This window comes from Apteryx rowi, unplaced genomic scaffold (assembly GCF_003343035.1).
Source record: "Apteryx rowi isolate R43461 unplaced genomic scaffold, aptRow1 scaffold_1018, whole genome shotgun sequence".
NCBI classification, from domain to species: Eukaryota; Metazoa; Chordata; class Aves; order Apterygiformes; family Apterygidae; genus Apteryx; species Apteryx rowi.
In genome coordinates, this window is record NW_020447218.1 from 162685 (window position 1) to 189553 (window position 26869).

Consider the following 26869-nt stretch of genomic DNA (forward strand, 5'->3'; position numbering starts at 1 on the left):
ATTGGCAGATTTAAAAAGTACAATATCACCTTTATTTAAAAAATAGTATTTCCAGTACTCTGGCTTGGTTAGAAAAACTTGGTGACATCAGTCAAACACACCTTAGAGTAATTATGGTTCCCTGAATAGAACAGGACATAAGACATGACCTGGGATATAGAAGACACCTTTGTCACTGTCGATTGTAGGATTGGAGCTGTGGTTCATTTGTGGCTTGTCAAAACTAGCTATTCTTCCAGACAGTGTATCACCTTTAGTAATGCAGTAGTCTATACAAGCATGGAAACCTCTACCTTCCTGAAATAAGGTAGAAAGAAGACATAATACCTGAGAGACACATTTTATTATGCATTTTCACATTGCAGATAATTTAGKGTTTGGGCTAATCAGCAAGTATGTCTCGATTTCCAGATTACTAGAGTCCTTGAAATGGACTTGCCATCTGTGCAGAATGGGAGTAGGGAGCAGAAGGGCAGCGGGGAGGAATGAGAACATTGCCTCCCATCCATTCCTCCTTGTGCCAGTGCTGCTCTGTCCCACATCTACGTAGGTGTAGGGATCTCAGCACCAGCTGTGTCAGTCTGCTGATCTGCTTCTACTTGGACTGAATTACTTGCTAGTAAATGTAGGTGCTAGTAAAATTATGGGACCAATTTTTGCAGATTAAGCCATTAAGTATCAGTTTCATTTCTTAAATCTATAACTAGAACATGCAGAAAGACTATGATTAGCCTTGATGAATAGTGTAGTACACTTCTTATGGCAATCAAGAGAATTGAGGCATGCTGGATATTTCAGCAAAGTACACTAAGTATTTAATACTATACAAAAATCATACATTTTTGAATTATGAAATCAGAAACAAAAGTACAAAGGAAGGTCTCTCAAAATAATCAAGTCAGGTCTGCAGTCAGTTTATCAAACAATGTGAATTACATTTTTATTTCTATTTTTAAGAGAACTTCTTCATGAAGTGTAATTTCAGGTATGAAATTGTAAGGAATATTACTGTCATGCATGCAAGAGCCAGATGATTCTGCCATAGACCCCAACTACTTGCATCAATGCCTTGATTTTTCAAATAATCTTCTCCTGTACACCACCTGCAGATAAATACAAACAGATTTATAAAGGCAATCTGCTTTAGGTATTTAGGAAGTTCCCTAGAAGTTGTAGCATGATTTCATATTTATAACAGGCCAGGCAAATGCTTGTGATAAGGTACTATTTTCTATTTATAATTTTGTTTTTCTTCTAGCTACAATCAGTTTCTTGTAGGAAGCTGAAAACTCTTAACAGATTTTGCTGGTGATCAGTGAATATTTCACAAACAGACTAATACTCAAAGACTTTGTAAGTTATTTGTGGAGGGATTCATTTTAATATACCAAAATACTTACGGTTGGCTTGTCTGTTGACAATTATCATTCAGATTTGTGGTGTTACTGCTGTTGCAAAAGTTCAGACCATTCAATTCATTAATTTGTAAAGCCTTTTAAAATAAAAGAAACAATGACAACAGAAATGAGTAGTAAAGGAATGATAAATCAACAAGATGAGAAAATACAAACCAAATTTATCCTAAAAATGTGGTGGTATCACTATTTATTATCTTGGACAAATCCACATTTTTTAACACAGACGCATCGTTCATTTTCTTTTAAGAGAAGAATGTATATAGTCCACACAATTTAATGCATGAGTGTCTTTATGCTTTAACACCTCACCTAGATTAGATTATTTCTACACAGGARTATTCAAGMCCAAATTTCTCTATGAGACATCACCATAACTTAAACTATTGAAAAATAGGAGAAAAATTGTCAGGTTGACATATTTTTGTTTGACTGATGGCAAAGAGAAAAAAACATTTTTTGTGATAGCATTGTTCTTTATTCTGTAGCATTTTTATCCAATTATGTTCTGATGGACAAGAGAAGACAATAGTTATTTAACTTTGCGTGACTCTCTCATATGAATTGTTTTCATGTGACAGAAATTAGCTCTTTTAGTCAGTGGGTACTACTTGATTAGAATTCTTTTTTTCTTTCAAGATATGACATTAAATTTGAAGGTTGCTATATCTAATTAACTTACCTTTTTCTCATTAATCCATTAAACTTGGAATTTTATCAYGAGTGAAGACATTCCTCTCTAACAAATCTTTTTGAACTCGGTACATAGGAAAATACAGCACTTACTGTCATTCCATATCGAGGTATGCTAAAATATTGGAGCCAGGACAGCCAGGACATGATGCTCGTTAGATTTACCAGCAACCCAGAGAAAATCTAGAGGCAATGAAAACAGAGTAGAAAAGGTAGATTTAAAAAAAAACAAACATGCCATTACATGTGTTAGTCTAGCTCATGACTCTGCTTCTTCAGATAAAAAAAGCAGGCCTTTCTACAGGAAGAAACTCTTCCAGTGGAACAATGGGACAGGGGGAACGGGCGGAAGAATTTCTGTTATCAAGCTCTGCGTCGTACCCCTTGAGATCCTCTTCCCCAAATGACCAACTGGGAATGCTTTCGCTCTTCCGTTACAAGTGGATGCTTCCTGTCTAGTGGGTCCCACATTTGTTCACATGAACTGTCTGCTTTTACTATGTGGATTGTAGCTACATGGAGCCACTAGAGGTGTGCACTCTGTTTTGCTTGTGTGTGCCATGAGTCTGAGGCACCTTTTTGTTTGTTTGTTTGTTTTTCGCTTATGGCTCAACATGCCATATTGTTTGTTTCTGTGGTTTCTGTCTTCTCCCTGAAAGTGCTGAGGATGTTGTCCAGTTGGAACATGTCTGATGGCTAGCTGAAGAGGATAGGTAAAGTAGCAGTCTCAGAATGCAGGAGACTACTGGTCGTATTCTCAGCTAGCCAAATTTGTCTTTGGTAAAGCTAAAGGGGAGTTATAAAATGTTGCTCTAAGCCACTTTTCTGCTTTCCAGACAGTGCTCAGGTTGCCAGTCCCTGAGAACACAGCAGAGGAACCACTCTCCTTCCCATTCACACCTAGACCCCCAACCCCAGGTTCAAGGTCTTTAGAGGGACAAATCAGAATATAACATACTCAACCCCACAGTCTTTTTGCAGAATTCAGACCTCTGACTGGAGCTGAACTCTGTAGCAGCTAGGATTTCTGTCTAGTAAAATAAATAATGCTACTCACAATCATAAAAACAAATGCAATAGTCATGAGTAGGTTTGCCAAAGCGACCACACTCTGTCCTGCTGCAATGGCTAGTGCCATAGAAGTGGCTGTGTAGGACACCATCATAAGGGTAAACATCATTATAAAGAAGGCTTCTACTGTTGGTTTCAAACCTTAAAGATCAGAATAAGAAGGTTTTCAGTATGATCCTGCCAAAAGCTGTACCATAACCAAAAATAAATAGTGCATCCTGCTTACATAATACATTTATTTTGACAACATAGGCTATGCCATTGAGACCCACGAGTGCAGTGAGACTTGTGATACTTGTGTGGGCCCTGTCAGCAATGGACAAGATGAATAAGGAATATGCTTATAAATGCAGTAACAGCAGAGAGAATTTGCAGAGAAATAGAAAGAAGTTACAGTTGTACTCCATACAGGCCAAGGTGAAGGATTCACCATGGTTTCAAGTTTCCTATCAAAGCAGCAACTTCTACTGAGCCTCTGTAAGTGGCAATTATACAGCATTTCACTAGGTTCCAGCAGACAGCTCTCCTAAYAGAGAGTGGACTTTGCATGGCTATAGATTTGGTAGCAGCTCACCCCAGTTTAGCAGTCTCACAAGAGCCTCTTGCTGATGCTGTTTCCTGTTCTTCAGGAAAGMAAAGTCTGATCAGAGTGAATTGTGATTATTTTTTAATTTTGTTTGTGCTTTCAAATTTTTGGGACATCACAAAAGGGTATTATTAGATGAAACCTTATCCTAGGAAAATGGTCTGCCTGGAACATGTTTGGAGGATGGTGTTTGAAGATGTTCTAGTGTTCTAGAAGTTGATGCCTGCAATTTTCAAAGCCTTCTCGCACACCAGAAGGCACAAGCTGATAGCAATTCACATGATACTGAGTTCTTAYAACAAAACTTTTCCTTTGATAGGTATTCTTGCAAAACATGCAAGAAGGAAAAAGTATCRTGTAAAAGTCACTGAAAGTTATGATAATCATGAATGAAAAGGAATAAATCAAACCTATTTAGTATGRATAATGACACTGTTGTTTCTAGGGACATTTCACAGATTCAGACGAGAATACTTAAAACTTTAAAAGTGTATCTATCCTGTAAATTGCATAGTATGCTAAAAGCAACAGAGACTTCCATCCAGCAAGCACAATAACCAGTGCCACGCTGATGAGGGAGTGGGGAGAAAAAAWAWATATATATCCCCCAAACACACACACATATATATGTACATGTATAAAATGTGAGTGCATTGTTGATTTGATTTATTTCAGTGTTGTTCTTACAGAGGGGGGTTAATGGAACTTTAGGAGACAATACTTGCCTAACATGAAATAAGTTATACAGGTGAAGATGATACTTGGTAAAGTCCTCATGGGTATTAAATCAGCCATCAGCTTTGAGATGAAATATGCAGATGTTCTATAGTACCCACTGATATATTCGTGTCTGGAACACAGATATATGCAGCATATTACAAATTTAATCATTTAAAAAAACTAAAATTATTTTCACCTAGCTGACTTAAATTGAAAAAAAAAAAAAAAGAGGTCTTTTATGCCTAGGATGTAATGCAAATGTCCACCAAGATACTATAATAATGGTAGTATTTTCATGTGCAAATGAACRTGGATAGTTGTGCACATAATTTTCAGTAAATTTTTGTATTATCAAAATAGAGCTAAGCTTAAATTATTTTTCTTTTCTGTACAGTATAATCTGTACAGCTTTAAAGGATCCATTTAGACAGTATTTACTAACTTCAGTAACAAGTCACAAACTTATTCATCAATACCTAATTGGGTTTTCAGGGTTTTTTCCTACATATGTTAATAATTTCAAACTCTGAGCTGCTCTCAATCATAGGTACCATTTTTGAGTGGATTTGCAAACAATTCACTTACAGGCTAAAAGAATACATTTGCAATGAGCAGTAATAATGAAAGAATTAGAAAGCTCTGCATTAGGCATAGTTAAATGACAATTTATTACAGCAGGAAGAAGATAAGCATCCAAATTAAATCTCTCTAACAATAGACAACGTTAACCTTTTTGTATGTTTTACTTACATAAATATCTTTTTTTCCACAACAAAGAGTTCAATAGCTGAAATGCTGCTGAAACACTGGTTGGTGGTCAGGAAGAACAGCGCACCAACTCTACCGAAAGCAAAACAGTAAGCTGTATTAAAAATGTGATATATTCAGTAGCTTTTACAATATGGCATATATTGACCTGACCATAGTGTGTGGAGCTCAGTAGTATGTGAAGTCCCAYGGAATTCCATGGGAATAGGCTTAGCTACACATCTGGGTCCATAACAAGCCTGAAGCTATGTACACACAGTATTTGTTACTAGAATGCAAGGTAGYGTGTTCTTTGATACAGTCAAAGAATTGAAAAGTGAACTGATTTTCCTTGATTTTTTTCATTTAAATTTCCTTTTACTGGCACTTATTCTAAAAATTCTCAGTTGGCRAGGCACTTGTCTGATGAAAACTACGAGGAACTGAATAAACAATGTGAGAAGGTGTTTTCACCTTTTCTGCTAAAATTAAACGCTTTGTTTTCACACTTTCACATCCAATTTAAAATTGGACCATTTTTATTTAAATGCTATGTAGTGTTTTAAGTCTAAGAACCTAGAGCTTTCTTAGTTGCAAACCCATTTGTAAGGTTACATACATACAGGCGTCAAAATCATACTTAGGCCAGAATCATTTTAAAACCTAGCTTCATACGCACCTTTGGGCTTACTGCTGTAAATTGAAGTGTGTATGCAGAAGCAGYTGCAAGATCAAAGCTTTAGTTACCCAAGTTTAAGTAGCCAGGTCTCTATATTTTAATCTTTTTATCTTGGGGAAAACTTGCAGAAAATAAGTTAAAATGCTGCAATGATAAAGTAAGCATTTTTAATATGATGTATGCTGTTCAGCATTTTCAGCAATCTGACTGGCACTGAAGAATATCATCCTACACAAGTAGCACCACTCACTTCACTTTGACTGCTTGTCCAAGTTACAACGTAAGAGGGCAGAATTGGACCCCTGTATTTCAATTCTGCAGAGAACTTCCAATAGGTAGAAGGACATATTCACCTCAAAGTCATTGACATAGGCGTGACTTTATTTCCTAATTTGAAGAGAGGCATTTGCTTTAAGGGAGTAGTGATAAAGAGCTCAATGGTTTCTTCTCAGCCTCCAAATTTTTCATTATCATCTTATCACCATAATGAGAGCATTTTATCAAATCTTTGGATATCCAGTACCTAAACTGGCTAACCTGTTTTGTAGACCAGTGTAGTCATCTTTTACTCCAAAGAAAATGGCACCTACRATGAGTCCCAGGAAAGCTGTAACACAGAGCTAAATTAAAAAAAAAGAAAAAAGAAAAGGAAAAATTTTATCCTTGTTGCTTTTAAAGTTCAGAGCTTCAATAATTATTTTGAAATATTCAGCYGGTGAGTACAGATTAACGGGAAATGTACTCAGGATGACTAGGGAAAAAGCAATCCAAGTTGGGAAGGCAGTCAGTGGAGGGGTTAGCAACCTACAGTATAAGTAAGATTTTGATTCATGCATCGCAGTATCCTTGGAGAGGTATCTGTGRGACACAGCAGCTCCTGATTCCTGCTCTTGGCAGCAGCCAGCAACTTCTGCATCAAGCACAGGCAAGGTACCAGAAGGAAATTTAGAAAGGAGGGAAACTACAGGAGCTTCATTTGCTCCTGATAGCTCACTTTTCTGTGGTGCCACTGGCACTAAACATGTTCCTGGAGCAATATTACAACTCTTCTCTACCCCCACACCATGCCAGATTTCTGACCTGAGAGAACTGCTCTGGAAGTGCACAGTGAGTGCTAGCACCAATAACAGGAGGAGGAAGCTAGCAGGGGTTGGGGAGGGAGGAGGGTAGAAAGAGGAAATAAAACCTCTGCGCTGAGGAAGCCCCACCATTAAATCACCTCAGCCTCGTTTTGTTCCCCGCCATCCCCGTTTCATCCATTCTTGGACATCACTACTAAGTTAATCGGTGACACACTGCAGTGTTTCTCTCTCTACTGGTACTCTCGACCATTCATACTCTTTGGGACAACTGGTGATTCACAATCTGCTGTCAGTAACAAGTATATCCTATAGCTCTAGTGCTAACCATGGCTCTTCAGTGCAGCGTTTACTGTGGGATTTGCTCTGAACCTGCCTAAATGCTACTTTTGAGCTTGGCACCTAAAAATGAAAGCGCTTTTTCCTGACGGCATTGTTGGGGGTGACGGTTTATTTTCACGTTCCACCGTGCATAAGTGCTGGATTCTATTGCAGATGTTATTCATGGGATTGTTTTTAACATGAGCCAAGATATCAGGATCAGGATGTATGCATACTGATATTTGCAGTCTGTATCACAATTTAAATAGCAAACATATCAGCGGCCTCAAGGTTATAATTTAAATGACTGAAGTCTGTACATCATGAATTTTTAAGACTAAGTACAAATGACAAAAATCTCAGAAAAAAAACAGTATCAGGCAGTTCTGTCAGTTTTAAGCCTGAGCGATGCATGAGTCTTAACACCATAAACTGTTTGATTCATGGTACTGTATCACTAAGATCTTGCCGAAAGGACCAAATGCCAGGGATAATTCCGCCCCTAAGCCAATTGTAGTGGAAGGCAAGGATCATATCAAGACCAATTTGGAGCAGATTAACGAACAAGGCTTAATGAACTGTGTACCACTTAAAGAATGCATGTAAAATCCCTCCGTAATGAGGGTGAGCAGATAGAAAAGATTGTGAGAAAAAAGTCAGGACCATTAACCTTGGGGTATTATAAGATCCTTGAGAGTATAATTCTTGTCACAAGGTCAAGCTTTTACAAAGTAATTATTACGGATCTCCATAATATCAACGTACAGACACATACACATACACAAAGCCTTTTAACCTAAGGGATTCTGCACTCATTTTCTCTCCATGCTGGCTGTTTTGTTCATTCATTACATAAATCTTGATCTGGAAAATTTATACCGCTGGCATGGAACCAATTTTTCTGTTGGCTTCTCCAGAATTGCTTAAAATTCCAGTGGGAGTTTTGCTGGTGTTAAGACGACAGAATTTGGCCCATGAATTAGGGATTCCTACGGATTAGTCATTCTTCAGAAGAAGTCAACCAGGTATTCTTTATTTTTGAAGGCAATGTGTAGCTTTAAAGAAATTCACAGTCGCTGGGTTGATTCTTCTAAGAAAGCAGCGCTAACGGGCAATTATGTATAACATGCTCATCTGTCTTAACAAATGTTAGAACCGATCGTGTTTTCCGTGACATCTTTTTCAGAACACATCATAATTGTTATGAACAATCAAGTGATGAAATGATATGCACATTGCAAGACTGTGAAAATATCTCTATACTTGAGTCAACTGCCAGCACTTAATTGTGTGCTGAAGTTTAAACGTACAAATGTAGTCTGTTAACTTTCCTTCATGAGAAAGATTTGAGGCCTAATGCCACTATGCAAAGCCTGGACAATTAGATGAGAGCCTGAGGGATGTTCCTGAGCAAATGTGTGAAACTACTTGCACAATAATCTACTGACTGTGAGTGGGGAGGAAGGAAGGAACATAGGAGCCAAATGCACTGCTGAAAAAGACCTTGGCTCCTGAGATGTTTAAGCAGTAAAAAAAAATCACTGAGCAGTCCATCACGCTGCTCAACTGGGACCATCCAGGACAGCTGCTAATGAATCAGATTTTCAGACCTTTAACGCTCTTAGTTCAGATGCTAATTTTAGTCAAAATATCAAGAGGCAAAACTGTCCCCAGTGGCTTATCTAATATAGAAGTGGAGTAAACTCAACATATAGCACAAACCGATGGACATGAACAGTGTTACCTGAGCTATGGAGGCTTGAGGGTTTCCAATCAGGTTTTTAAATGTGCGTCTGGACACCCATTTCAGCTGATGACAGAAGGAATTGGCATATGTAATTTGTCTGAAAATTGCTTTTGTTTTCTTTTTATTTCCCAAAGAAATATTCTCTAGTATTGCTTTTGTTTCTTGGTAATAGGTAGAGCTGGAGTATTGTTCTGCTAACTTCTCTGCCAAAGTTTTATCACAGTCAATGTGTTCTTCAGTATTCTCTGCTGAAAAGATAAATATTTGACTGCTTACTGAATCCACAGGAATATTCTTTAGGAGTTAGGCTGAAAGAGTTATGTAAGAGTTACTAATGAATGAGAAGAATTATTATGCATGTTTAGTTCAAGTGATTCATTACACTCAGTCTCAAAGCATGTGATTCAAAAGACTATATAAATAAGAGCAAAACTCAACAGAAATTCTGTATTTGTCTGTGCAACCTACCCATAGACAGTGGCTTCATGGCAGACTGAACTGGCAAATTCTTGCGTGCCAACAAAGTTTAAAACTGGCAGCCAGCTGACTTTTAATCAGAGAGTGATTTTCCCCTGACTTTCTGTAAATGAGCTATTTCTCAGACCTTTTGAGGTTATCATAGACCCCCTAGATTTTTAGAACCAGGTTATGAATGTGCCTATTTCAGCCCGTTCAAGTCTGTTGTAAGTGAACTTCTATTGGAGCTCTTTTCCTTCCCAGCTCTAGTCCAGCGAGTGCTTTTCAGATGAAAAATACAGCATGTGTTGCCAGCTACAACATCAGTTAGGCCCTAAACACAGTTAGTATTCTTGTAAAACGCTAGTTGCTTCCTTGGCAAAGATAGAGAGCAACTGTGTGCATGGGCACACAGCATATTCATTATTTCATTTCCCTTTAAATTCATATGAAAGTAAGGTGTGCTATTAATGAGTAACAACAAGCAGCATGAAAAAAAATGGCTGTTCCATGTAGGTGAGATTTGGTTTGTTAGTCTAGGGGTAATTTCAGCTGTGCCTCAGCTTTAGGGAAGCATCAGGAGAAAAGATGCTGCTGCACTGGTCCCCTGTCTCTGTCCCTATTCCCACCCTGGTCAGAGGTAGGAAATGGTAATTTCATAGTAGATAAGCCATTTCATTATGTAAAATCTGTAAAGCATAGCTAAATCATATGATGTCTCTAACCAAAATAGTTGTCCTGATATATCATTTGTGATTACATTGGCGTTTAGTTGATTTGCCTTAAGGATGAAAGAAACTCACTCTGTGCTGAATCGTAATAAAACAGTTCATTAAATTCCCAGATGTATACTCAACACAGAAAAAGACTCCTTCCTCCTTAACATCTAGCAATTTGACCATGACGCACAAATATATGGATCAATTTATGAAGAAATGGATAGCAATGGTGAACTACTAAATAGCTAATTATGTGAAGCAAACTATTACTGCATAGTTAGGAATATTTTATGTAATAAGGATGTATGTAAATTTGGTATTAATTTCAGGTTACCCTATCTGTTTTCCATATGCAAATAACAAGGATTTAGGATGGATTTTTTTTTCTTTTATCCCTAAAACAACAGTATTTTTTGGTAAAACAGGTGGTATAAGCAGCCATTTTTAACTTGCCTTTCATGGATCAGCAACAGATATTACTTGCATGCATACAAGTAACTCTTTAATGTACGTACGTACAACACAGTTACTTGTTGTGTGTGACACCTGTAAGCGATCTTTCTGTGTTGCACTGGATACATTCTGGCATAACACATGTTGTGAGAATTTAAATCATCGCTGTGATTCATACCTGCATTAGCTTCAGCTATCTTGCTCATTGCCACGGCAGTCGAGTCTCCATTAATGATGTCCAGAAAAAAATCAGCAGGGTTGTTGTATGCCTCACACTCGTAACCTGCAGTGACAGCATTGCAAGTCCTAAGCAAGTGGTCTGCGGGTGGCAGAGTGCTTTGCACAGCATCGGTACCTGGCTGTCGTGACACGGCCATGCCCTTATTCCCACTGAGTAGCCTGCACTGTAACCATTGCAGGCTTCCCAAAGTCAGAGACTACCCAGGTGATTAACAACACTGTCAGCTCTCTTTGTCAACGAAAGCAAGGTGACAGGTGACAATATGCCCTTCTGAAACGTACCTAATTAAAATGCACCTACTAGTAGTTGCTTAGAAGTCAGCCAAATCATTCAAACACACATAAGGGTCATGAGATAGAACAGCAGGAGAAAAGCTTAGCTTGTTAAAATCTCAGCCTTGCTAGTACCTGCTATATTCAATTCTGGTCAAGTGCCACTGGCATATTTTCAAGTTACTGCATACTAAAGATCTTCCTCTCAGTTGTCACTGTTGTGACTAGTGTTACCCATGAAAGCTTACCGACAGATCTGAAGTACTCAATGGCATTCTGAGCTGGCCCATGGTACAGCATCCTCCCTGCCGCCAACAGTGTAAGGTTATCGAACAGTCGGAATATGGAGTACCGAGGCTGGTGAATGGAAAAGATGATTGTTTTTCCTTGTTTTGCCATCCTGGATGTAAAAGGGAAGAATAACAGAGAGGCTAGCTTTGCAAATCCTTTCAGAATTTAGATAGAGAATTTACAAGTTCAATTAAGCCTTATGTTGCACAATCTAGTGTAAGGGGGAGGGAAGGGGGAAAGAAAAAAAAAGATGCAGAACAAATATTTAGGTCATATTTATAATGTCTGTGTGAAAAAGAAAGTTTACTCTAGCTGTGAATCTTGTTGGAGATTCACAAATCTCCAACAAATTCCAAAAAGGTTGGATTCAAAACCTGGGAAGGTTTTCAGACAGACGGAAGGCTCTGGAGAGAGGTATTTAAGCCCTCTTTGATTGTATGAAATGCAAAATGATATAAAACTTGGAAGTAGAGAGTGTGTTGTACTTGTTTTCTCAAAGAGAGTCCTGAGATTTTGTGATGGGGAAAAAGTTAGTTGTGTGTTAACTACCCTCAATATTAAAATCCATCACCTTACCAGACTGTACAACAGGCATTTTAATCTTTTTTGTCACCTACAGTAATGGAGCTAACTGTCTGTAACTAACAACCCAGTTATCACTCACAAATTACAGTCCTGGTGTACATTTGCTTCTAGCAAGACACTTTGCATACTACTGTGAGTAGCTGCTTTGGAGTGAGAGAATTCATACGGCCTTTTTTCTACTGCCCGTACAATCTTGGCTCACTGGGAAACAGTTATGTGTCTGATTTCCCTGTTTGCTCAGTCTAACAGTAATTTAAGTAAAATACCATGGAAATTTAGCAGAGTTGAATGGTGAAAATAGGAAGCTGGTTCTGAGGCAAACACCTTTTCAGGAGCAGCAGGACAGCATTAGCGGTACTGGCATCAAGTCCAGTAGTTGGCTCATCCAAAAACAAGATGGCAGGATCTGTAATGAGCTCCATCCCAATATTTGTCCTTTTCCTCTCTCCTCCGGACACACCACGGATGAACTGGGTGCCAACCTGACACAAAACAAGAAACTCTTGTCATCTGATCTGATATCAAAGTACTTTAGTGAACAGTGTCCTACCAACACGTCAGCAAGTCGGAAGAGTTCTGAGAAATTTTGAGCCCGCTCTCAGATATGGTTGTAGGTGTTGCCTCATGGTGGCTCTGCCGCACGTACAGGCCACTCCTTAGCATTAATATCACCTGAGGTATTCACTTTTTTCCAACCACGGACTACCTTTCCCCTTCCCCGTAGTGTAATAATGATGGAGGTATCAGCACAGAGTCCATAAGGGTAGATAGCCATATAGGTTTTACGTATCCCTGTGCTACTGAAAGTCTATTTAGTTCTACATTATGTACCCTGCCACATTGAGCCATTTGATTATTTAAATACATCATTTAGTATTTGTTGACAATTTAAGCAGCACGTTTACATGCCATTACCTTGGAATCTGCCACTTTGTTCAAACCCAGTTCCTTGATGATCTGGTTAACTCGTTCATTTTTTTCCTGTTCCTTCACTGACTTCGGCAAACGGAGTGCTGCTGAGAACTGGAAATTTTCTCTTACAGTCAAGGTTCCCATCACCACATCATCCTTCCAAAACAAAAAGCAGATACTTGGTGTTCATTTTACAGTCTCTATTTCCTCCTCTTAGAACTACTTGTATGTGTGTTTTACGTTGTCCTTGCATGCAGAGGGACAGTAGCAACTGCTAGAACATGTTGTAAGATGCAACTTTAACACCTAAATGTCATAGCAGACAGTTGATTTCATGCACATATTTCTATTTGCCTTTATTTATAAGGCAAAGCAATATAGGAACATCCTCTGTCACACGTGATATCAAAATGCATAAACAGAACTACCCCTGATGTATTCTTACCGCTTTCAGCTTTTTGGAGGTGTAGAGTGAGATACTGAAGGGCTAAAGGGAGCTAAAGAGCAGGTTGTTATCACTATGTGTTTGTTAATGCAGCCTCAGCTGACCGCAGATAAAAGCAGGCAGAAGAGAAGAAAGAAGAAGAAAGTTTGCGTCGATACAGGGTAGGGTGAAGGTTTTCTGAGCTGGTTTCAGCAAAGGAGGAAGGAAGGTAGATATTTTAGGTACTAACTGCTCATCTCTTATGAAGGGAATCTCTCTCTCAATATGCAAGAAGTTTAGACAGTTACGCTTGTTTTGAGAGACTACTTTTCTATAATATGCTGACCATACTTTAATAAGGGGTTTTCACAAATGTGTCTCCGTAGGTCTTTGTAAACTACAAGCACGCTGCTGAGCATAGGCAATTGGGAAGGCAAAGAAATGCAGAGAAGGATGTTGTTTCCCTTTTATCGTTCTTGTTTCTCTCTCCCCCCACCCACCTTGGAAGGAAAAAGATTTTCTCAGAGCAAGAGGTAGTTGCATGATCGCCAGGCAAGCTGAGACAAGCTGTATATTATCAGAAAGCATTATACCTGGAAAATACTCCATGCATACTGATAGCCTACCACTGTTCCCACAAATGAAGAATAAGGAGATGGTTTTGCTAAGGAGGGAAAATATCCAAAGCATCCTCTCCAGTTTATTGTAGGATATTAAGGACAGAGATCCAAAAACAACACAGAATCTCTTTCCCTATGAAGGTAGATGTGTAGAGAGCTGCTACTGCACAGGCCTTGATTCTTTGATAAAGGCAAGTTACTTGTGACACTGCAACAGTAGTTGTTGTCTCCTACAACTGCAGTCAGAAGGGGATAATAAAAGCCACAAAGACATCAAATTACTTACCTGTACTACATATCCAGAGGTACATTTAAAGTTGGCAGGCTGAGGAGCTCCGTTTATCAAAATGTCTCCAGAAAGCCCATAAGGATCTTTCCTTGCAGCCAAAATATCAAGTAGACTAGAAGAAAAGTCAGTCATTTTATAAAATCAGTCTGTAAGAGTTGAGGCCCCTGAACACCAAAGCCTGTTCATGAAATAAACAGCTACATACAAACACTCCATATTAAAAATCTGCTATTAAAGAAAAACCTCCAGCAACTTTCAAGGGCAGAGTTTCTTCTGTTCTCGTCTCCTAAGGAAATGAGATTTGTGCAATTTCACAGCACGTTTGTGTGTCTGTGCCTCTGTCATTTGTCTCCTTACAACCTTTGAACTTGTTGGCCATTTTCAGCCAAATTAAGCAGATTGTTGGAAGTCTCCAAGATGGCAGTCCTGCAAGTTTTGAAAAAATTCAGGGAATATAAAAGGAGAGGGATGCCATTAATGCCATATGTGTGTGCTCATATGTGAGTGTAAGCTCAACTATTAGACATTAGAGAGTAAGGTTCCTTTTGTAAACACATCTTCGAGTATCCAGTAAAGCACAGATTCTGTTTGAAGCTTTTCCTTATTCCCATTAATGAACTTCTTTTTTATGAGTATTTGCACCACAGCCTTTGCTAACTCTATTAAGAAGTAGTGATTGTGACAGACTTGCTTTGGAAACCAGACTTCCTTTGCTCTTTTACCCAATTCATTATTCATTTAATAATGTAAGCTTTCTGATTTACCTAGAATGATATATAAAGATAGCATATCAGTACACTGTTTACCAGAAACAAAATTACTTACTTGCCACTTAAGCTAATTGTTTTCTGAATTCAGGTATTTCTCAGAAATTAGTAAGATTTGCACAGATATAAATGAAACCAAATTCTTGCCCTGGAAGTCTTGTTCATTACTGCTAAATATGTACAGGTTCATTTTCTCTTTGGCGTAATTTCTCTGTAGAGCAAAGAGAATACTTACGAAGATTTACCACTGCCAGTGGGTCCCAAAATTGCATTCAGTCCTGGTCTCATAATGCCACTGTAAGACAAAGTTGATGGTTTTCTTCTCTTACTGTTGCATCTGGTCGGCTAGTTTAAATTATTTGGAGAACTACCTTCTGCATCCCATTCCTTTTGGAAGTAATGAATCTGATTGATGACAAACAGTAATTGCTTAACTCCACCGTAATTTTTATTCTGAACTCAAGGAGAACTAATCTTCATATAACGAAAACCAACAGAAAACTGTAATAAAAAATAGCAAAACCTGTATGCATGCGTTTTCCCCGCTGTGTCTCTAGACATGAAGCAACACATACCTGCTTTAAACACATTCAGTTGGAGAATTTTATTCTCTTAGCAGCTCACTGTAGACAAAACATATTATGGACTTGTCTGTATTTAAAGAAGCTGGACTTAATAGTTTTTCTGAACCCGATTTTAAAGAATATGCTCAAAAGCCAGATAGAAGTGGCTAGTAAGTATTTAGTTGGGGAAACAGCCATTTTGTGTTATAAAGAACGAGACAAGTATATGGAAATACTGCTGCCATTTCTTTTTGTTTGCTGGAACATATGAAGGCACCATTGATAATTAGCCTCACCTGCCCCTAAAATTTGCACTCAACAAGCATTTGTGTACATAAGAATTAGGCTGTACATACAAATGCCTGTCTGTTATAATACTAGATTTATGCACTGTAGTAACATGCTGACTATGCAAAAGTAGAGATTGCTGCCTAAACAGTTATTGTTGTATGCGATATAAATAGTTGTGCAGGGCATCAGCAAGCTTCCAGCCAAAGGAAAGCAAAATGAGCCCGTTAAGTTATGGGTGATGGAGCCTAGGTAACTCAGCTGAAGTAAATTTGCACTGAATTACAGCAAACTAGAAAACTGGCAGAAGGGCTTGGAATTTGGAAATGACAGAAAAACTGAAAGTCTTTTATCCATCATTGCTTCCCATTTATTTTAACAGCTTTTTGTCACATTCCTTGCTTTTGACCAAGAAGCCTCAACTTTTCTACTAAACTCAGCAAGCCAAGATAGAAATGATCGAGGCAGTAAATTCCATTAATTTAACCTCAGTAACGTGCCACTCTCTAGAACCGTTTTTTAGGGGAAGAGTAGGTAAAGTTATGAAAACAAATGGAAAAACAGGGATAAAAGACAACCTGCGTTTAACAAAGTAGATCACATCATACTGATTTGATAGCTTTCTTTAATAAGATAGTTGATTTTCTATAGAGCCTAAATGCAGGTCTTCAGTTATGGATCAGACACCATAAAAACCTTGGGATCATGTGCAAAGAAACTAGAAAGGGAGAATCCAACCCTTGTAGGCCAGGTTATGGCATGAAAGAAAAAACATCTGAATAGATTTCAAAAAAAAAAGTTTATATATGTGTATCTGCACAATTTACAAATTTACTGTTCTCTGATCTCCATACAAATGCTTTTTATTTATCTTTAAATGGAGCTCTCAAGACTGTAATAATCTCAAAAGCCTCCCTGGAGTCAAGCTAATCTAGTCAAGGTCTCTCGTGCACAACTTTGAGAAGCTACATAACTAAATAGCTTATTTTAAACTTGCAAGAATTTCCCCTCTGAGCCATATACGAATGTTGCTTGCTAATAATGTCCGAGACAGCTTCAGAAAAGTATTTGACTTTGAAACTCTTCAACAAAACACATTAAAAAAGACACTGAAATTACAAATGATCCCGAAATGTTTTCAACCCTGTTTAATGTTGATCAGGGATGAACTGTAGACTACTTTCTGAACTCTCAAGGCCACTGCAGCACGAGCTATCAAAGTGGATCCTGAGGACAGCCAGCTACTAAGCTGAACCCAGTGGTTCATATGCTGTCACTGTCTGGGTGACAAAGCATTTTCTAGCTTTTTAAGATGACCCCAAAGCATATTATCACACTCAGATATCTTGCATTACATTAGAGAACCTAAAATAGAAAAGCAAGCAGCCAGGTTCAGCCTAGGAAATGATATACACTAATGATCCATAAGGGTTCCACTCAGTTTATCTGTTTTGATAGCAATACTATCATTCAAGAAACCCACAAGCTTTCAAAAAAAAGCCATGCAGCTTCCCATTGTAAAAAAAATTCATCGCCTGATCCCTCTTAAGTGCTCATGTTTGAAAAGCATTCTAAGGTCATTATTAGGTTCCATGTGAACCACATTAAAATAGTCATGGTCTAATTATTAATAATTAATACACGAACCTACCAGTTATCAGAGGAATTCTGTGTGAACTCGCAGTTTGGTGCAGGAAATGTCAAACACATTTAATACTGTCTTTCAGGATAGCTATTGGATAAAACCTTCACTCCGGGATGCATAAAGCAATACAGTGTGTAATTACAATAGGTATAAAGTTAAAAGACAGGTTATGGCTACAGAAAGCCTAATGTTTGTGTAGCCTCCAAACATGTAGCGTATTCTAGTCTATATTGTGGCAGGTCTGTTTTTGATGTTGGTATGAGTTTTGTAAGAGAAAGGAGTGCAGGAGCAAGATCTACTGTGTAGTATCAAAGTCCCTCATGTAATATTTTGGGTACTAGAAGCAGTGGTATCTTTCTAATTGGGATAATACAGAGATTACCTAGTTTTCACTGCCAGCTGAGAACACCAGACTTAGTTTACTTCTATGTTCCTGTGTAGAAATTTTATAAAAACTTGACACGTAGCTTGTTGTTCATGTGGCATACCTGAGAGTATGTTAGCCGGAAAACTGGCTAAAACTGTAATTATTTCTTAGCTTTGCTGCCTGGAGGGTATATATTGGGGAATCTTTCTGAGGCTTATCTTTTATGCAGAACATTGCCTATATACTGGAAGAGAATTTATTCAATGTAAAAAGAGACTTTACTTTCTTTTATTGTTTTTTATCTTCTGAGACTGTCATAATTTTAAGATCCCATGATTAGATGTAAAAACCYGTATATAACATGACAATTTGGGGGTTCTGTTAAGTTTGGTTTCTTGTGAGATTTTACTTCTTACAAGCAGCCTGACAGAGTGTGGCTTTTGGGGAAGAGGGCTTCTTCAGTGTTTCAGTTTTTATAAGATGTGAATTATTGACACTGAAGAGTGAGAAGTTTGATATGGCTCCCATTTAAGGAGAGCCCCAAGCACAGGGCTTTGGATCTGGCACAGTACAGCTCCTCTCATGGTCTAGTGACACGTGACACAGGAGGCTTGTTTTTTCTTTCCTTCACCGTTTCCCAGACTTTCTGAAACATATTTGTTCCTCCTGTAATTTCTTAATGTGGGAACTTCTGGTTCCACAGATGAAGAAACATTTACATTATATATATGCAGTATATGATTTTAATACAAAATACCATATATAATGAAGCAAATGCAGATGTGTTTTGTAAAAGGGGAGGGGTAATGTGTGTTAAATGTTAGTTTAATACAACAAGCTAAAAGATAAGTCTTCCTCTCACACCATTGCAAATGATTAATATAAGCCAACTGAGTTACTATTCTCCTTGAGCGATTTGTACATTATTGTAAAGATTTTACTAGTCCGTGTTTAGGAGGTATAGAAACTGCAAACGGTAAAAGAAATTGCACGGGCAAAGAGCAGGACAGCTATACGAAAGGGCTAATCTTTGAGGCAGAAATTGGAGTTAGGGAGCTGAAAGTCACAGGTAGCTGGGAACAGCATGTTGTACAAGTACTTGCCACTCAGTTTAACTATGTAACTGTGAATGGGCAAACCTTATGCACAGATTATGGAACAAGGGCCATATAACAGCATGAGTCTTATATAGCAGTAATGCAAAATGTTGTGCAAAAAACCCCCAAAACAACAACTTTACATACCCTCAAAGTTAATTTAACCCTGGTTTATATTGCTGCCTTAAACATTATAAGTTAACCCCCCCCCCCAAAAAAAAGTAACCTTCTGAAAGCCTGCCTTTTTAATAGATTCTGCTTTTACTGAAATCTCTAGTAGATTTTTAAGGTGATCATAGGTTATAATGTAGAAGTCTGTAGCCTGAATTGAGTTTACAAGAATGGAGCATCCCAGAACATTTGCTGCACTCTGTCTGTCCTCACTCCCTGTGGTATGTACAGTTTTTACTTCACTTGCAGGGTGAGGGCATGACATAGGATGACTTCATATGTAGGAAGTTTCATGGGATCAGTACAATCAAATTCTGTGGCCCAGAAAAGGTATCAGTTGTTCTGACTTTTCAGATCCTTAGGAAACTGGTTTATTTGTGTATATTCCATTTTTCACTATAGCAGCCAGTGGTCTTCAATGGCATGACCGTGCCATTTTCCAGACCTGCCATGTGAAACTTGCACTGGTCTTTCCTGTCCCACTGACATGAACTGCCGTCTTAGGAAAGGAGCCACAAATACGCAGGACAGGATGTTTGTTTCTCGGTTAAACACCACGTCACAGGGGGGGACTGGCCAGGTAGGGTAAAGCAACACAACTAGCTTGTATGCCACCGTACTGTAGTGGCCGATATGCTGGCTGGGAGAAGCAAGGCTTAGCATTGCAAGCTTTGTGCTTCAGCTGTAACAACTGTGGACCACTGGGGCCTCACCYGAATCTTATAACACACATAAGAAGAGCGTAACAGTGAGCTGGCAGCTAATGTGCAGCAACCATATGTATATATTTTTTCTAAATGTTGACTGAATTCTGTACGTTGTTCTTAGTGGCTCAGTGACTTCAGTGGACTTAGTTGTCAAGAACAGAAATAAAATACATATACTCTAAAGAGAAGTTTAAATACATACTTGATRTCTCTCAAAACCTCTTTATCAACTGTTTTTTTACAACACAGGAACCCACTCTTCATCTTCACATGGTAGCAGACATTGTGGAAAGTTAACGTGCTCCCTCCTCTGCTGGCTAAGTCTGGAGAGGACTGCTGTCTGCTAGGGTTGCCATTTGTGCTCGAGTCCGACATCTGAATACTTATGTGTGACTGGCCTTCTGCCATTTTTCCTCTGTAAATGAAAAATAGGAAGAAAAAAAAAAAGAAAGATTAGTATTGAGAAAGACATGTCTTAGCACAGCGCAGCCACAGGTATGTAAATGCTCTACAGGACGTGTAGTATTCCACTTCACAAAGTCCTTTCCCTTCATCCATGCTCACTGCTTTGCATGTCCTCTTTGCAGTGGCCTAGAAAATGAAAAAGCCCCATATGGAGAGTACAGAAAAGAAAAGAACTATAGGACACTCAGGAAATGCCATCATTAAGGTTGCTTATGGAATCTTAATTCAGGCCCTTTACCATGTGTATGTTGGGATATATATTATCTAATGGCACAATTGCATGCTGCATTTTTTGCAGATTGCTCACTTTGGTCAGAGCACTGTGCAAAATTCAGATTGAGAAGTCTTCCTGTAACATTCAAATGGCATTTTTAAGGCTGTAGAGCCAAAGCTGTCTTAAGAGCCCACGAGGCTCTGGGTAGGTAGGCAAAGAGCTCTTGTGTCCTGTGTTGCGTGCCTGACCCTTCATCCCACTGTATGCGCCATGAGAACTCCACCCGTGGATGGTGGGTATCTGGTTGCTCCAGCGTTCAGGCACTGGGCCCGCTGTGGGCCTTGCAGACGTCCCTCTTGGCCTCTTTCAGACAAGCAGTTTGGGGCCTGGGGACTCAAACCTTAAGAGGACTTTGAGGAGATGTGGAGCTGGGCCTGCCGTGTGGCTTTACTGCTCATGTTGTATTAGGGAGTTAGAAGGGTCCCTCCCCATCCTGTTCTCCAGTTACAAGCAAGCAGGTGCCTTTTGCAGTGGGTTTTAGCTTGACATTATACTCTCTTTGGAGGGCCGCCATTGAGAGGGAAGTTTTGTAAATAAACTCTGCAAGCTTTTTTGAAATCACAAATACAACAGGTGACTCACTGAAAGATCAGCTCAAAATTTGTGAGAGCCCAAAGGACCTGGCTTTCTTACATTCTAACGTTTGGTCTTTACAATTCTGAACGTGCTTAGAGTTTGCCCTTTAGATACTATTTTAAATGGATGGTTTGAAAGTGAAGATACCCACCTTACCTCTAGCACTCCTGTGCAACAACAACACAACCTGAAATTTGTTTTATTTTTTTTCAATCAAAATAATTTTGCTCAGACTACAGGAATAAGCAACTTGACATGGTTGCTGAGTAATTCTCTTGGCTGGATTTGTTTTTAAYGTAAACAATAGCAGAGAGTTGTTGTGTAATAACTAAAGTTATTTCTCCTCCTGTCCTCAGTCAGGTTCCTGTCTTTAAGGCCACCGCAAGGTAGTTTTGAGAAACACAACCTGCCTGCCACCGAGGAATCCCTGACTGCTCTTGTACGTGCAGGCCTTGGTCCCCTTCGTGTGACCTAAGTGGCACAGAAAAACTGAGATGATCTGGCCTCTCCTTACATATCAACTTGACTTCTCTGAGTCTAATCACTTTAATTGTCACTAGGGAAAATGTTAATAATCCAGCAGTCCTGGGGAACAGAGAGGGAAGATAAGCAGTTAGGAGCTTTAGGAAGATCAGTCCCATATGTTAGCATGGTTATACTGCTTAGGAAGAAAACAAACTGAGTCCTTTTCAGACATGCTGAATGAATTTCTTGGTTAGCACTAGTCTCATGAACAGGCGTATCTGCATGGAAAGGTTTGTTCATCAGTTTTCCAAAAAATGTGATCCCAAAACTAGCAGAAAATTACCTCCTCTGACAAAAGTACAGTCTCCCATGCCAGCCAAAATGTAGGGTGTGAATGTTTCTGCACTCAATCAGTAATCTTGGCCCAGTTTTCCCTAAAATGAAAAGAAATTGTGCTCCAAGTATAATTATAATGAGACTAGCTTTCTTTTTAATTTAAGCTAAAATGGATTTTGAGTGAATTGAACACCAATCGAATGTGTAAAATTTAAAGCCTGAGGCCTTTTATGGATAAACCACATACAGTCCTTGATACTTGTCCCAGAGAAGACTTGTCTGCCTAGAGAAGAGCAGCTCATCTTGTAAGGCTAGTTAGATACTAGTTTTTGTGCTGATCTGGCTGGGCATTAGTCATTGCCATTTAAAAGGATGTTTTGGTGAAGCAGAGCTATACATTCAGAACTAGAGCCAGAACTTTTCACTTTATGTTTCACCATATGCCGAGCAGATGTTTGCTAGCGTGTCAGCCAGGGTAGCAAACACTCAACCACAGAGCAAACACCCCGGTAAAACATTACAAAATCCCTTGAACTATTGGACAGCCCACAGCATGGTGTGAGTGCAAAATTCCTCGCAAGAGAGTGCGACTCTAACCTTGATATGTCTCTACATCTGTAATGTATCTAGATCACTGTTTTACACGATCTACAACTTTTCCCAGATTAATGTTTCAGCATTAATGATTTAATATTACGAGCATACTAAACATAGCTTGTGCAGTTGTGGGAGGGTGAACTGCAGTCTGACCTCAGACATCATTGATAGAGTAGTTAAATTCCTTTTTGTTTGGTTTGGTTGTGTTTTTTTTTTTTTTTTTGTTAAGACCAGAATAAAAAGTTAACTCTTAGCACTTGTACTGAATTTTCAGAAATACTTTTTAGAAAACAAACTTCTCATGTAGCAATTAAACAAACTTAGTCTGTAATCACTGGCAGACAATAAACACAGGATCACAAACTGTTTTGCTAATTACAGGGTCCCCCTATTTTTATAGAGTCATTCTTCAGAACAGACTGGCACACTGTACACTGAAGTTAAATTTAATTTACCAATAAAGTTATGATTCGATTATGTAACTCTCTCCACAGAACATTTTAGAAGCTAGATATATAAATCAGCTACAAGACGATTAGACACATCCACAGTAGACAGGTCTCTCAGTGGCTATTTAATACAGCAGTCTGAAAGAAACCTCAAGTTCAGAAAGGCCCTAGCCCATGACTGCACAAATCTGCCGGAGAAAAATACTGTGCTTTCATATCACCCCTTTTTAAGGCATCCATTCCCGGCAGCTTTCAGTCGAGACAGCACGGCACACGATGCTATAATGAGCATATGCTGATCGCAGTGGCACAGTGTGATGGTGTGTGCGGAAGACACAGCTTCAGTGGCTTTGTTAATCCCTCCCGAAGGCTGCTCACACAGACCAAGTTGTATTTGTGGGCATACCATACCGTTTATTGATTTCAAAAAAATTCTATTTCAGATTTTCAGTTAATACTGAACATATTGTACACTTTCAGAACTACTGGAATTCATCACAGAATGAAATCAGAAATTATTACAAATACTCACTTGCTTAAAATTTGAATAGCTATTTATCAGTCACTGCGTGAAAACTGTGTTACCTACATCTCTTCTCAAGTAAGCCTTATATTACATTATGGCAACTCCTTGGGATGATAAAATGAATTACAGAATTCTGGAAATGTTGGCTGGAAGGGACTTCTGGAAGTCACGTAATCTTGCTTCCTGCTTCAAGTGGGACTATCGCCAACACTCGCTGAATCTTGAAAACCTCCAAGAATGAAGATTCTTCTAACAGGATTTCAGCTAATAGTACACTAAAAGAGGATGAAGAGCTACCAGCAGAAATAACTGCTGTGTACCAGGATCAGGCTTTTAATTTGCTTTTCTTTTTTGGAGACCTTTTTTGTTACTGGGGCGGGGGAGGGATGCGTACTCACTGTGAAATATGTATTTTAGTATTTTATGAACAAACCTTCCCATTTCTGATCTATCAGTAAACTGAACCATAGCAAGATGGGAGCATGCTCCTTTAAAGCTAGTAAAATTCTTAGCTGTTTGTCATTGTTCCTTAAAAATGGATTTTTTTAAATATTACTCTAGTTCTTGTTTAAAACTTATTTATCAAGTTTAATATGAGATATAGTTATGAAACATGTAAGTCAGAACATGTGCAGGACAGAGAAATAGCCATGAAAAATGTTAATCAAATCAATATGTACGCAAACTAAAACTCCTGAAATTAAGCTGCCTAGAATCATTGCAAATTGTGTATAAATATCTACTTTAGCTTGGAAATGACCAGCATATTCAATGAAAATGTGTGATATTGGTGTTTTGAAAGTACCAACACATCAGTGGTACCTGATCAAAATGCTTTAAGCTGCAGGATTCAGAAGTATTTGATAATATGGTAAACCAAGTGTTTCATATCCACATCACATCAACTGTGGGTAAAATACATTATTTTTGCATCAGTTAAATATAAAATTGAAGAACTCTTTGGGGATGTTACACACTGCATTTGTTTTCCCAGATCTTCTTGAAGTATTTTTATTGCCAATGATTTCAGCATTGATTTCAGTTAAAGCCTAATAGAAAAACCTTTTCTTTGGAGATCTTCAGTCTCATAAATTGCTTTAGTGGTTTAGTAGTATTTCTTAATTTAGTATCTGAATTTCTTAATTTAATATCTTAATTTCTTAATTTCCATAGCCAATAGGATAAACAAACAACAAACATTTTCAAACTTTGTAATCCAAACATGCTAAATAAATTTTCTTCATGTGACATGATCCAACATGAATCTTGTAAATTAAGCACACAGCTTGCAAATATTCACGTCATATTAATTTCTGTGGTGATACTGTTCGTGATGGTTGATGTTTCAACCACTGAAAAGGAAAAAGGTAATGGCCCTTTAGTCTTCAATGTAGTTCATTACTCTTCTTTAATTGTTAACCATTTTATTCTTACTAGAGCTATCCACAAGTAAAAGCCCTTTACCATCTTTCAAAGCAGAAATTCAATGGCTGTAATCTCTCATAACATTATCATGTCAGAAGACAAAATAGCGCCTTTGGAAAACTGTGAAATATTCGATCTTGAGATTTAACCTTTTGCTAAGTATGAACTAAAACTGCTTTCTTAAAAAATACCATCAAATCTCTTCGCCCACTGTTTCAATCCAAAGAGTACAAAATCCTCCCTATACTCACTTTTCTGTGTATTCTATCCAGACTTGGAAAGTCCAAAGTCTTATTTTCCCCTCATATACAATGGTAAAAAAACAACAAGATATACAGTAAAGTTACACTGATCTAAACCTACTTGAGCCACAGCAATATCATATCTGGAATTTTTCAAGCAAATTTAGTAAAACTATTTGTTTAACTAAAAATATTTAAGGTATTTTGTACAWATAAAAAGATAAGTGATACTCATTGCTACCAATCCTCCTGCAAAGCTCTTGCACTGGAGAGACTGCTGCTTTCAAAAAGAAAAACAACCTTGTAGATCAGTAGTAAAATTTCAAATGGCAAAATTCAGCAGTGCATTTTAGTTGATTTTTGAAAATCCAGCCAGTTATTCTAAGTATTTTATCTCTCAAGACAGCATTGAAATTACTTAGGGAGACAGAGTTTTAGAGCCCCAAGCAACTTTCAGCAAGGTTTTCTAATGGAAGCTGGGTCAAACCCTTTAAAAAAAGAACCTGTTTTTTTCAGCATACTTGAACATGCCAGATACACCACTATTAGATAAGCTATTATTTCCCTTATTTATAATGGGGACAAAGCTTAGTCTTGAAATCTGCTGCTAGCTGAAACAGTAAAATAAGTATTATAGATATGCATTTTAGGTTTTAGATAAATACAAATTCCAATAAGTTATAAGTATACCTTTTTCTTTTTTTTTTTTTAATACAGTGCTTTTGAAGAGATGTAGACTGCCCACCGAAGGCATGGGAGAATACAGAGAGGGCAGTACAGCCTTGTACTGCTACTCCACGGCAACACAGTCTTCTTTCGCAGGAGCATTCATAGGAAATTAAAACCATTTGAGTAAATGAGGATAATGCGATTCAGGCAATCTGTAAGTTATTTGGCAACCAATTTACTACGGATTTGTGGACGGGACTGAATAGACAGCGCTGTGCGTGTGCAGGCATTTGCAGGTGGGTTACCTGCACTACATTAACACGCACAGGCAAACTCTTAATAATATGGTAGTTCCTGCAAAATACTCTGACTTTTCACTGCTTTACTGATTTTATTTTAAGCCTTGAAGCTTTCTTCCCCCATTTATAAAATGTATTTTCATGAACTTCTTGCCAAATTACTCTGTAAAACTACCTGAAAAGCCAGGAAAAGGTAGGCAAGCATTTTGTGATGTTGTGCTTTGCTGTCGGCGAAAAACAGCTGCAGAATCAAATTTGTGGTGGCAGAGCACGCGTTTGCTAATGTACCGCACGGACAAGGAAGAAAGCCGTTAAACGGAATTAAATATATCTCGATAGCAAGGCTGCAGTGCCGCTGCAGACTCACTCACCAGCAGGTCGTGGTCAATGCTGAGGAGATGGCAGAGGCAGTGGCAGGGGGGGAAGGCCACTGTGCGGAGGGACGTCGTCCCAACCGCTCGTTCAGCTTGCGGAGAAAAGCAGTCCCAGTGGTGTCATCACATTTGCTGTGAAGCCGGGAGGAGGGAGCTCAGTTTTGCCCCCTCCCCGTGGCCGGGAGGAGCCTCCAGCCTCTGCTCTGCTGTGCTGGGGGAAGCAGAGGCCCCCCTGGGGAGGGCAGGG

General features: G+C 38.6%; 1 protein-coding gene across 3 annotated transcripts; it reads right to left on the reverse strand.

The window, feature by feature from the left end:
- On the reverse strand, positions 1 to 26869 carry ABCG2 (ATP binding cassette subfamily G member 2 (Junior blood group)). 3 transcript variants are annotated; one of them, XM_026064819.1, is made up of 16 exons: positions 26620 to 26869; positions 20128 to 20340; positions 15323 to 15382; positions 14318 to 14432; positions 12991 to 13143; positions 12400 to 12557; positions 11448 to 11599; positions 10865 to 10969; positions 9056 to 9303; positions 6449 to 6531; positions 5236 to 5325; positions 4491 to 4615; positions 3166 to 3320; positions 2202 to 2291; positions 1401 to 1492; positions 1 to 1103 (listed from the first exon to the last, which is right to left on the reverse strand). In XM_026064819.1, the coding sequence occupies exons 2-16, from the start codon at positions 20331 to 20333 to the stop codon at positions 953 to 955; spliced, it is 1983 nt and encodes a 660-aa protein (XP_025920604.1). In that variant the 5' UTR covers positions 20334 to 20340; positions 26620 to 26869; the 3' UTR covers positions 1 to 952. The 3 variants fall into 3 exon arrangements, with proteins under 3 accessions (XP_025920604.1, XP_025920595.1, XP_025920614.1); XM_026064810.1 differs by having other exon boundaries at positions 2 to 1103; positions 9056 to 9306; XM_026064829.1 differs by lacking the exons at positions 1 to 1103; positions 4491 to 4615 and having other exon boundaries at positions 1404 to 1492; positions 9056 to 9306.